The 13,416-nt window shown below is 30.4% G+C and overlaps 1 protein-coding gene across 1 annotated transcript; it reads left to right on the forward strand.

Moving 5' to 3' along the window:
- Positions 5,735-11,889, forward strand: LOC105165514. Its single transcript, XM_011084553.2, has 10 exons — positions 5,735-5,970; positions 6,116-6,468; positions 7,898-7,949; positions 8,071-8,116; positions 8,269-8,350; positions 8,445-8,589; positions 8,660-8,762; positions 10,271-10,337; positions 10,713-11,298; positions 11,407-11,889. Exons 2-9 carry the CDS (start codon positions 6,277-6,279, stop codon positions 11,283-11,285), a joined length of 1,260 nt encoding a protein of 419 aa, XP_011082855.1. The 5' UTR covers positions 5,735-5,970; positions 6,116-6,276; the 3' UTR covers positions 11,286-11,298; positions 11,407-11,889.

Raw genomic sequence — 13,416 nt, forward strand, 5'->3', positions numbered from 1 at the left:
AAGTAGGGACTAGTGGAATTTCTTTTTGTTATAAAAGTTTTGAGTGGCTTCTATCTTAATTACAAATACCCTGAATCAAAACATTGCTGATACATAATAAGTCACTTACAAAAATACTTATAAATTGTTCGTCAATGCAGTTTTCTCAGTAACAAAGAAAATTGAATATATAATAGTATTTCGAAAAATGATACGTTATTACCAATTAAATTAAAATATATTAGCAAGTTACGGGTACTAATAGCACAAGAATTTGAACCAAACCCTTAGAAAAAGAATAATAGTTTAGATGTTAGTCCAAATACTAATTTCTTTATTGATTATGATAAGAACCCCAAAATTCTTTGTATTCTACAATATCCTCAATTTAGGTAGGAGAAGTTTAGTTGAGGGAAAGTATGAATATGAAAAGAGGGTTGTTCTTACACAGTTGAGAACAGATGTGGAACATCATCAAATTTAGGTATTTCCTTCTTGGCTTCTTGCAGTAATGCAGTATGAGATCATCCTAATCTTAAATAAGTACAGTTTTGGGGGGGGGGGGGGGTGGGTAGAGGACTATCCCCTCAAATTTGGACAAGTACCGGATCAAGTACAAAACTGCTTCACCATTCCTAACCAAACCAAAGTCCACCTGCATCTAATTTAGGATTAATTGCACTTTGGACCCATTAAAATATGTTATTTGTTGAATTTACTTATTAATGTTTGAAACGTAACAAAAACCACACTAAGAGCCTCTTAATTATATCATTTTTTAATTAGTATTCTATCCAAGAAAAGAAGAAATACTTTTAATGTTGAGTAGAGATTTGATTATTATTTTTCGTTTTAAATACATTTTAAATAAAGTAAAAAAAACATGATTACAAGTATTGAGGTTTGAAAATTTGTAACATCAAATTATTAAATAATTAATATGAATTTAGCTAAAATTATTTATTATTACATAGAAAATTGGAGCATTTATTGCAGATAAGAGCAAATATGTATCTGCGGTTTATTAAAAATCAATAAGTAGATATATACCTCGATAGTTGGTGAAGCCCACGTGTTGACTTTATGAGCAATTATCAAAGTATAAATAACAAGAAATTTAACATAATTAAAAATATTTTTTAATTTTAACAAACGATTAATAATTAGTATAATTTGTTAGTTCTTGGTTATTTTTTATAATTTTTCATCTATCTCACTTGGTTATTTTTATAATTTTTTAATTTTTTTTAAATAACAACAAGGACAAAGTTGAAAATTTTAGATCTCCATCCAAAAGTTATATAATTTTATCAAACATCATAGGATTTTAGTAATTTTTTAGATAATGAAAAGATAATCATATAATTATGCCAAATTTCGCTCGTTATAATTTAGCCCAGCAATCAAGAGTCAATTCAACTGTCAACTTAATCACATGCAGTTAGTTAATTAATTATTAAGTCTTAATTATATTGATTTAATTAAAGCAGAGACACGAGTCTCAATTCGAGATCTTGGCCATGAGCTACATTATTAATACGAGAAAAGATAGAAGATGAAGTACATCACATGAAGCATAGATCGCTTCAAATGCCAATGCATGCATGTTCCTCAATTGGAAATAATTAATTATTTTTTTGTTAGAAAATTATGTTTCTGAACACTACCAAAAAAAGAATAGCGAAGAAACATTAAATGAGGATATTAAAATTATCACTAATTATATGCACTAACTGACAAGAATTTGATTAATTTTTATACTTTTAATAATGATAATTATATTTAAGCAAACATTTGTAGTTTGGGATAATTAATCACAACAGAATTATACGTAAAGTTATCACTATAAATAATTAGTGATGATGTGGCAACTGTAAATATAATTGTCATTATAGACGTCACACTAATTATTTATAATAACAACTTAATGCACAATTCTTGCCACTAATAATTTGTCTGATATTATTGATCAGGGGATGATCGTGGTAGTGGTATTTGTTAGATATAGATAATCGATATGAATGATTGTAATCGATTTATTTCAAATAATAATAGTTCATCACTTTTACCTAAAAATAATAATATTACATTGTGACGGGATTAAAATTATTGACATTTAATATGTATCTGCTTTAGGGATAAGTTTAGAATTATCACTTAATATTTTATCACTAATATTATTTTTTGTTGTAGTTGAATTCTTCTGTAAATTTCAAAATACTGTATTTATGTGTAATTCTTAATTTTATAAATTAATTATGATTTCGGAATAAGTCAAAACTGTCCAGTATCAATATTTTCATAAACTGAACAACATATTAATTTATAATACATTAATATAATAATTTACATAAAATAAGATAAATATCAATATATTTATTAGAACTCAAACCTATGATGTGATCAAATGTGAACTCAACCTTAGTCAAGAGGCTGAATCCACATTCTCTTACCATGGTAAAAGTTTCTCAAATCTCAATGCAAATCGGTGAGACTTTAATAATTTGCTGTTTGACGTCTCCTCTTATGCTTTTCTAGAATAGTATCATGGATCGTCGTTAGGTTTTCAATAATAAATATTTTTAAATGAAATGAGTATAATATATTTAAGTTATTTAAGATTGTTGAAAAAAATGTGGGTATTTAATTTATTATATACTTAATATATAGTTCACGTATTTTATGAAATTGAGTTCTTCTATACGTATGAGTGATTATTTTATTTTTTATAAGTTTATTGTAATTTATTTTATTATTGTTAGTTATATTTATAAATTTATCAAATATTGATGCATGTATTCCTGATCTTAAATATTGTTATAATTAATATAATTGTATAGAGATAATAACATTTACACCTCATGATCTATGATCTCTTTACACAAACTGCCAGCCAAAAATCATGTTAATATTTTTGGATGTGTGTATAATTTTTCAAAAAATAAGAATAGTTTGTGCAGATCTTATTGGCGTTTTTGATGGATGTATGTTTAATTTAAATAGGCGTAGTTTGTATAAATAGACCATAAATTTAGATAGGTGTAATTCTCCTAATTATATAATTACCGCTTAAAAAAATCATTTTGTCCAATATATTACACACATATAAAAGAATATTTATATAATTAATTCCAAGTGAAAAAAGAAAGGAAATAAACAAATGAGGGCAAGTGAAGTGATGAATCTCATACCATTGTTGCTTGATCAAGTAACTTGAACTGGAAATGATGCTTCTTGCATTTGATAGAAACTGTCCAAGGTATTGGAATTTAATTTATTATTAATTGTAAAAAAAATGCCTTAGACTTTCTAAAAATTCACATTTATTTAATTCTTGTTTTAACCCATTTATTAATTTCTAAATAAGGAATTAAATATCATGCAAATAATGATTACTCCACATTTGTTTTTGTTGGTTGACATCTATACATCTTTTTCTAAGGAGGAAATGAATTAATGAATGTGTATGTCCTTACAACATTTGGACATGAATCCCAACTTGCTATGTTTGATGCAACTTGGAGGGACATTAAAGTTTATGCAATTATGGTCTTTGAGGTTGATGGGAAAAAGACCACAATGTCTCATGCTGTCCATGTAATGATGAAAGGCTTACAACACTTGTAATCTTCTTGTATTAATGTCTTATCATACCATACATTAATGTTCATCTTTAACTTATGTAACAATTTTTTAGTACAATGTTTTATATTATATATTGTTCTTATATATGCTTAGACACTTAGATGTCTCATAATTCATAATTGTTGGGCATGATTTTAGATACCAATTTAGAGAAGTAAAATCAATCAACCATAAATTAAGAAAGGAAATATAAAAGGGTGAAAAATGAAATTACTATAAGGTCCCTGATACGTTGCCATAAAGATCTCCTCTCGAGGATAGAATGGCTGGCTAAATTGGTAAATTTGTACATTTATACGATTTGTTGATTTGAGTATACGCAAGAAAGAAATCGACTATTCATGATAATTAGTTATAACAAAATCCATATTCGTTGTTATAATAACATCGACAATAAAACTTTTATCAAAAAATAAGTTGATGATATATGCCCAAATACAAATCATAAATCACTTTAAAAATCATTAATTCAACTAAACTTTCGTTTTCTTATGTACTTTATCAAAAAATAAAAAAACTAGACAAAATCTTTATAGTTCTATGGAGTTGCTCTACCAAATCTTTGTACCATTGCAATTCCAACAACCCTAAACAATTTAAAACAAAAAAACAAACAAACAAGAAGTGTACAATTTTATTGCAGCATCCCAAACAAGAAATGCCGATTTTTCCATATTACAACTACGAAACCCTAAAAATTTTTCGAGATAAGCCGAAATCTGCCCAATATTTAAGCTCGTTTGGAGACATTTTATCTTGTTATTTTTATTTATTTGGCCCATTCCCAAATGCAAACTAAATACTTATAAAAAAATAACATGATTTGGCATATATGATAATATATATATATATATAATTCAATCCATCTACAAACTAATATATATATAAAATAGATGATTTGATAATAAACAGTGAATTTTATCCCTCAAAATACAAAACTAAAATTACAACACCTATTTTATATTATTTCAAAAATAAATTCAAATATTCACACTATTTTAACACATATTTATTTTTTTAATCTTTATAAAATACAATAAAATACTCTAAAAATAAATTCAACATAATGATTGTAATAAAAACATTACAAAAGTACTCTTTGACTCAAACCCTTGATTCCATCGAAGCTCAATCATAGCTAGTACCATTCTTTCTTCACTAGTCATGATTGAAGCCTAAGGTATAAATTATTACACTATTTTTACACTCCCAATTCATTTTAGGATTAATTAAATCTGTACCCCCTTTATATATAATTTATTTATATAAATTATTTTTATTTTTTGAATAATTATATATATTTATCAGAAATGTTAATATTATTTATATAAATCTAATATTTTTTGAAAAAAATTATCCATATGTTCCAAAAATAACACTATATATCTTTGTTTTTTTATTATTCTGAATAATTTATGTAATTATAAAAAAAAACATAAACAATCTGTTTAATGTAATTATCCCTTCATTTTATGCCCTCTACAATTATTACAATGATGATGTAAAAAGTTGGGATTTTTTTTATTGAAAAAAAAAAGAAAAAGGAAATAGGAAAAGCAAATATAGTACAAACTACAATCCAAGAAAATGACAATGATAGTGTTGGGCATTCCGGTACACGCATCGTAATTGGCGCGTACGCTCTACCCCACTTCATTCTTTGCAGTCTTTTCCTCCTATTTTTCATTTATTTAATTTTGACCCCTTGATTCTTTCCGGCTCTCCCACTCCATCCCTTTGCTTCCTTCCATTGTTTTCCTCCACATCAATTAACATGAAAAAAATATTTTCTTTTTATAGAGCAAAAAAGGTAAATGAAAAGCATAAAAATCCAAACTTGCTTCTTTGGTTTGAAAAAAGAAATGGAAAAAGAAAATATTTTCTGTTTACAAAGAACTTTTCATCTGAATCTGATGAAGGAACAGAAGGTGGGAAAGATACAAGAAATAGCAAAACAAAAGCAGATGATGAATAATCAGAATCAGAATATATTCACTGTTTCTGTTTTTATTGTACATATATATATATATCATTATTTTTCAAGAAAACACGGAATATTGTAGTATAATAATAGTAGATAAAATAATTATATACACACAGAAGCCACATATATATCGATTCCCACACGCAAAAGAACACAGATATCAACAGAGAAAGTTCTGATCTTGTTCCCTTCTTCCGTTCCCTCTACACAACTCAATCTTTCCTCTCTCCCTCTATCTCAGTACACAGATATATATATATATATAGAGAGAGAGAGAGGGGAGGGAGTCTGCTTTATTGCTCTCTTTGTTCTTGAGAATTCCATCCGGGCCGTCTTTTTCTCCTTCCAAGATTTCATTCAAGGTGCAGCTCCGTCGAATCCCAACTCCTTTTCTTGTGTTTTCTTGTTTGTAAATTTATCGGGATTCCTTTTTTCCTTGAGTATGATTCGTGGGCCTTTGGTATTTCTCAGAAAAAATGATATGGTTCTTGTCTCATTTCTTTGTAGGATATTTCAATGTGTTTCTGCTGCAAATTTTCATCAGTCTTGTTATGCAATAGAGAAAAGTTTGTGCCTTTGGTGAAATTTTGTTAAAAACTGTGAAATAGTGGAGTTTTGTAGCTTTTAGAAAGAGTAAAGATCGAAAATTTGAGGGGTGGTTGTGTTGTATGGGGAATAAATTGGGGAGGAGGCGGCAGGTGGTGGATGAGAAGTACACTAAGCCTCAGGGGTTGTACCAACACAAAGATGTGGATCAGAAGAAGCTTAGGAAGCTGATTCTTGACTCAAAGCTTGCACCTTGTTATCCTGGTGATGATGATTGTGGCTGTGATCTTGAGGAATGTCCCATTTGCTTCTTGGTTTGTCTCTCTATATCATTATCTTTATTTTTTGTTTTTTGAATCAAAATCTATTTCAGTTTCTATGATATCTGCAACTTCAATGAAATTGGAAGACTGCCTTGTTTGTATATTACTACATTAGGATGAAGTTGAAGGTACTATTTTTCCACCAAAGTAGATTGTTTCAAGAAGAATTCAAGAATATGCTTTAATGTTGCAGAGGGCATTGCAGTGCCAGAATTCTTGCAAAAGTCAAAGGCTTTTTCAACCAATTCCTCAAGAATTGCTTTCATCTGCTAAAATTGCTCAATGAGAAACTGATACCCCTGTCTTCTCTATAACTTGGGAGTAATTAGTGGTTTATATCTTTGTTTTGACTGCACTGGGGGTGGATGCTTCTATTAGTGGCTAAATTATTTTAATATTATCAAAGCAAAAAGAAAAATAATAAAAATAATGCAAATTTTAGAAGTTTACAGAAGTAGGGGAAATCGTCATCTAACTTCAAGTAGTGTTTTTATGTTTTTTTGGTTAAAAGTGATTATTTAGTAATTTGATAATTCATAAATGTTTGATTATTTTATGATAATATATTAAAATATTTTATTACTTGCAATGTTGTGTAATATATAATATTCTTTGCTTTGTAAATTTTGTGAAGAAACTATTGTGTAAAGTTTTAATTAATTGAATTATTAAAGATATTTGTTTACATTTTCTCAATCAAAGAATACTAGTGAATTGACACAATATAAATAAGTAGTTTTATTTATTTCATAATAAGGTAGAATTACAGTCCAGACAGGCTAGAGTTTGATAATTACTTCTTTTCTTTATCATATAATCTATTAATGTTGTATGTATTTTGTTTTTGTCTATTAAGAACTTGTATTTCATAGTTAGTGTTTCTAACTTTTAACCAGTAGTTCTTTGGTCGGAAAAATGAAAATAGTATTTTTAAAAAATTAAATTAATTAAAACTTCACAAAATATTTTTTTTTTCACAAAGCTTACAAAGCAAAGAATACATAATATTGCATAACTTGTAATTGAAAAAAAATATTTTAATATATTATTTATAAATAATTAAATGTTTTATGAATTATCAAATAACTAAACAATCAATTTTAAAAAATTACAAAGTTCAAATAGAAAATAAAAAAAAACTTGGAGTTCCTAAGAATACTTTGTAAAGTTTTAAAACTTGCACTATCTTTTTATTTTTATATTTTTCTTTTTTTTAATAATATCAAATTAATTGAGCCTCAATCTGTTTATATATTTTCATGAGCTAAAGAATGAAAATAGCTTGGTAGGAACTAAGAGAAGATGTGTTTGCTCTTGATAACCTAGAATTTGCAGTCTGTTATGTGCAGCATGTCCTTTTTCTTTTCATGCACATGGCCTTCATTTAATATCTTCCTTTCTTTGTTTTGGATGTTTTCAGTACTATCCAAGTCTTAATCGGTCAAGATGTTGCATGAAAGGCATTTGTACCGGTATGGAGCTGCTCATTTATCTCTTAATTTTACACATCAGTGTTTTGTTCTATTTGAAATAATGAGTACTCCTTATTTGGTTTTTGCATTCCTGATTATATTCAATGGTTCTCCCTTTCAGAGTGCTTTTTGCAAATGAAGACTCCAAATTCTACCCGACCCACACAGTATCCTTGATTCTTCAATTTGGTTGAAATGATTGTTTGTGTATGCATCTGAATGTTTACTTATATGTATGACAAACATGTTTTCATCTACATTTTGTTTGAATTGCATTACTTGCTTGCCAATTTTTGCTGCTTTTGCTTAACTGTAAAAGGTGTCCTTTCTGCAAAACATCAAACTATGCTGTGGAATATCGAGGTGTTAAGACAAAGGAGGAGAAAGGCTTGGAGCAACTTGTGAGAATGATTTAAAGTTATATGTACTTTTAATTTTTCTTATTTCAGATGTCTTCGATGGTATACTCACTTGCATTTTAACTTGCTGTTGTAGGAAGAACAACGAGTTATAGAAGCCAAAATAAGGATGAGACAACAAGAACTTCTGGATGAAGAGGAAAGGATGTTGAAACGGAGAGAATTCAGTTCTTCGAGCAGTATGAGAGGACCAACTGAGGTTGATTATTGCTCGACTAGAGGTAACTAATTGAACCCTGAATTTAACAGCTATTGTATTCTTGCTCTTCTACTCATTGCCTCCACATGCAGCACCGTCTTTTGCTTCTGCTGTAGAATCTGAAGAAATTGTTGCCTCACACGAGCCCGATGTTACCCCGACAATGAGACTGCCTCCACGCCAAAGGCAAAATAGGTATACCGTTTTCTTTTGTTGCCAGCTTACCTCACTTGAAATCATTGGTATTACATTTTAGTTTTTCCCTAGTTATCTATGGACCAGGTAGTCTAAGAAGTTTCTATCAACAAGGCTAACTGTAGAGTTTCAGCAGCTATGAAAAAGTTATACTTCTATCAGATAGGAACTCATCTATTGATCAGTAATTTTCATGAGAATAACATCTATTGCTCTGGAGATTCATCCAAATGATCCTATTATCTCAGTTGACCTTTATTATTGCGATTTTTCTGGAAATATGAGATGCAAGGTTTAATGAGGCAGTATGACTGAATTTCCTTGCTTACACTTTTATCTGTCTTCCAGTTGTGGGCTTTAGCAATCTAATTGTATGAGGCTTCAAATGCTAGTATAAAGCATGAAGTTTAATTACTTTCAATTTCAGTTGTAACCTGGGGTTGAACTCTGTAACACTGATGCGTGATCATTTTTTCCCCTTTATTTTTCTCTTATCTTACCCAGATATTGTCATAATTGATTTCTCTTAGATTTGTGAACGTTTGAAGCTCTCCCTGTGATTTCTGTATGGGATGTTATGTTTCTCAATCTGCCATTTGGCTTGCAATGTTCACAGTTTTGGTCAACTATGTTAATGGACATTACTCCAGAGTATGTTTAGGAGTTCTGGAAGGTTCTTAAGGATGTTGTTTTGCGATCCTATTCAAGAGCACAAAATTGCATGTAAATATGAAGCTTAAATGTTATATCGTTACTGACTTTCTCTTAAGTTAAAGATGAATGATTTTAATTAAGCTATGAGAAAGTTATGTCATGTTAAACCTAGATTTTTCTATATGTGAACTGTGAACTATTTTGTGCTCCTAGATTAATTCAGATTTTCTTCTTTTATGTGCATTATTACATATTTGTTCCATTTACTTTCTTAATTCCAAAATTAGTCCATCTACTTAGCATCTATTTACTTCAATTTTGTGAAAATTTGATCTATTCACTCTCTTTCTTGTACATATTTTCGAGCTCAATTCTCTCTTAGTTTATTCTCTTGGATGTTGGGTAATTGCTGGGTAATTCTGATTATCAGTTTTTTTCAAGATTTGTCTTGTCAAGATAGTCTTCAAATGACTGATATGATGAAAGGACTTTTATAGGAGCATCATTCCCTACATAAAATTGAAAGCTCGATAATTTTTTGCAAGCTGTTTGAACAGTATTGCAAAACTGTCGAAGAAAGGCTTGCAGGCATTATTATATGCATCAGTCAACATGTTCAAGTTCGTTCGAAGAATTTAATAATGTTCATTGCTCTGTAATCTCTGTTGTCTTCGCTTTTACATTTGAGGTTTCCCCTCCCCCTCTCAAATGCTCATACCTATCACACTTTGTATAAACGTGATAACTCTTGTAGCTATTGGCTAATGGGATCGCATTTTGCATCCTGGAGACTTATACATGATTAACACTGCGACATCCCTTTTATGTTGCTCTGATGCTGAATCTGAATGCAGGGACGACGAGTTTGACCTTGATCTTGAGGACATAATGGTTATGGAAGCCATTTGGTTGTCTATTCAGGTACTTAGTTGAACATTCAGATATTTCCTTTTGGCCTAAGAGAGTTTGAGGCTTCTGCGAAGCTAGCTTTACTGATCTTTTATGAATTTAACTGATTCTCGATTTTATATATGTCTAAATATTGTAATTGTAGTTATACACAAAGCTTTATGCGTTTCTTGTGTATCTGCAAGCATTGAACTTTAGTGTATATACATCTCCGTTGAAGTTGGTGCCTCTTAAGAGGCGTTTGATCTTTGAGATAATCAAAGTCCACTGGAGTATCAGCATCCATATAGTTTCTTAGTACCAGATTGATCTTAAATTTTCTATTACCAATTGAGAATGTAGAAAATGCTTGACTTATTAATTCTGTTGCTGTGATAATTATGATAGGAAAATGGCAAACACCAAGAACTACCCAATAGCAATGCAGCCCAATCAGAAGAATACATGTTAGAAGATCGCAGCTCCTTAGCAATAACTGGATCATCGTCGGCATTTCCTTCTGGTGGACTGGCCTGTGCAATAGCGGCCCTTGCTGAACGTCAACAGATGAGTGGAGAGACATCTAATAACTATGGTGGTGACGTGTCTATGTATAACATGCCTGGCTATAGCAGGTATTCCAATGGGGATGAGCAAGAATCTGAAAATTATTTTCCGGCACAGAGTGCCTTAGTGGTATCACCTGATAGCCCCTTGGCAATGACTGGGGAAGCCAGAGAATGGGTTGATCATAGATCCGAGGTAGCTGAACTAGGAACTAGCTATGGAGGGTCCGATGAATTTGACAATGCTATAAACCCTGCTGCACTCCCTCAGCAAGATGAAAATCAGTGCAGCCTTCAACCTGTCACCGGCCAGATTATCCCCGAGAGTTTTGAGGAGCAGATGATGCTGGCCATGGCTGTTTCCCTTGCCGAGGCTCGAGCCAGGACTAGTACTCCAGGAGTGGCTTGGCACTAGCTCTTGATACAAGGTATAGTTGAATCCTTCTTCCGACTCTCTCTCACTCTCAACAAAAATATGTTCTTTTCATTTAAAATGAAAATTCTTATAGTGGATAGAAATTGTTTGCGGATTGCAGTTTCAACGTCTTAGGTACCTCATGCAGAGTGGCTTGTTTATGTTGAATCGCCGTTGATGGTGAGCGTTAATTCCTCATACCTAGGGAAGAAAATGTCATCCTCAGTAAGAATCACCAATGTCGATCACAGTTGAGGCCTCAATAGAGTGGACAAAATCGCATTGCGCCAGTTTTGTTCTAAAGGCCTTTCTATTCAAGCATCAGTTAGGACACAATGCCACCACCAGTTGCTCTTATTACAACGTTAAGGATGGAAGAATGCCGTCCCTCAGTATTAGTATCAGGTCAGCGCAACGGATGTACATATACATACAAATGCTTCGTTTCTAGACTCTCTGTCAAAAGAGAACGCCATTTGTGGAACGAATTATGTGAAATCTATTCCTCATCTTTGCTCGTTTTTGCACTTTACCAAGGAATGCAGCATTGAATTCTCATCTCGACTTCTTACATGCTAGTAGTTTTAACTGATTCCATATGGAATATGCATTTGTTATGAAACAGGCAAATCGCAGGATTGTATCTCTTGTTCTTCTCCTGGCTTCATACGTATGCACGGTCTTTTTTCAGTTCGATTCATACGTATTCTACACTCTCAGTCGAATCAGTAGAAATATCTTAAGTCGTTCCTCTTTTTTCCTTTTTTTTTTTTCATGTTATAGTCGTGATTCATTGTCATTCAGTCCATATATATCCACATTATTGGGACTCGAACACAATCTTTTCATTATCTCCGGCACTTTTAGCTTTTATGAGTTTTACTGTTGATTGAGCGACTATGTTTTCTCAAAGAATCAATTTTTTTTTAAAATAATTTTCATATTTTCACTAGCCAAGAAAATATGCATCGCTTAAAAAAATGATTTTATTGAATAGTTTTCAGGGTTCACAAGAGAACTACATGTCTAATTTGTGCTTCTTAGATCAAATAATAAGCATATACAATTTTGATTTCTATAGTTTTCTAAAACTATATATTTACTAATATAAAAATAAAAAATTCTCTATACTCACAAATAACGGTTAACAATACTGTTGCATTAATTTTTAAAATAAAATTTTTTGAAGCACCAATTTTTGAATGTCTAAATTTATACTTTAATTACTTCATCCTTCCAAAAAGAAATTTGGTCATACTAATAATTTTAATATTTTTTTTTCTCAATCCACTACCTCATGTTTGTTTTTCACATTGCTTTTTATGTTTTTTCTCCTCACAAACTTTTATATTCTTAATAAACCTACAATTAAAAAAAAAAATGTCTCTTTGGCTTTACCTCACATTTTTTTCATTCTCACAAATCTATTTCTTTCTCCTCACCTCTCACACTACCATTATCACAAATTTATTTTTCTTTTCAACTCACAATATGCAATTTTTTTTACACTAGCGATTATGGTACGCCATTCTTGTGTGTATATAATAAATACTTGTTCATGCTTTAAAATATAGATTAAAAGAAGAATTTAAATAGAAATGGTTGGAAATACATAAAGATATTTTGGTAATTTAAAAAATTAGTCCGCAATGTAAGTAACTACTATTTGTGAGTGAAAATGAGGTTTTATTTTTTATATAGTACAGAAGATAATCTAAGGGACCGTGTCCGACAACTAGTTATTATAAAAGAAAATATTTTGTAATACCCAAATTGTTCTTTTAATTCATTTCTTTTCTTAAAAGAAAATTTTGTTCAAAATAGTAATTTCAATATCTTCTAATAATCTCATAACTATATTTTTTTTCCTCTCAATCCACTACCCCACGTTTCTCTCTCACCTTACTTTTCATATTTTTTTTTTCTCACAAATTTTCATATTTTTAATAAATTCACAACTCCAATTTATTCACCTCACCTCGCGTTTCTTTCTTTTTACGGATTTCGTCGCCGCGATAACTAGTGTATTACAATATATTGCAACACCTTTTTTAAATTTTAGAACGCCCTCTAAGTTACTTATCTTAATTCTTGCTCGCATACCCCACCTTTGCTCATCCCACGCGAATAC

The sequence above is a fragment of the Sesamum indicum genome, linkage group LG6, assembly GCF_000512975.1.
Source record: "Sesamum indicum cultivar Zhongzhi No. 13 linkage group LG6, S_indicum_v1.0, whole genome shotgun sequence".
NCBI lineage: Eukaryota > Viridiplantae > Streptophyta > Magnoliopsida > Lamiales > Pedaliaceae > Sesamum > Sesamum indicum.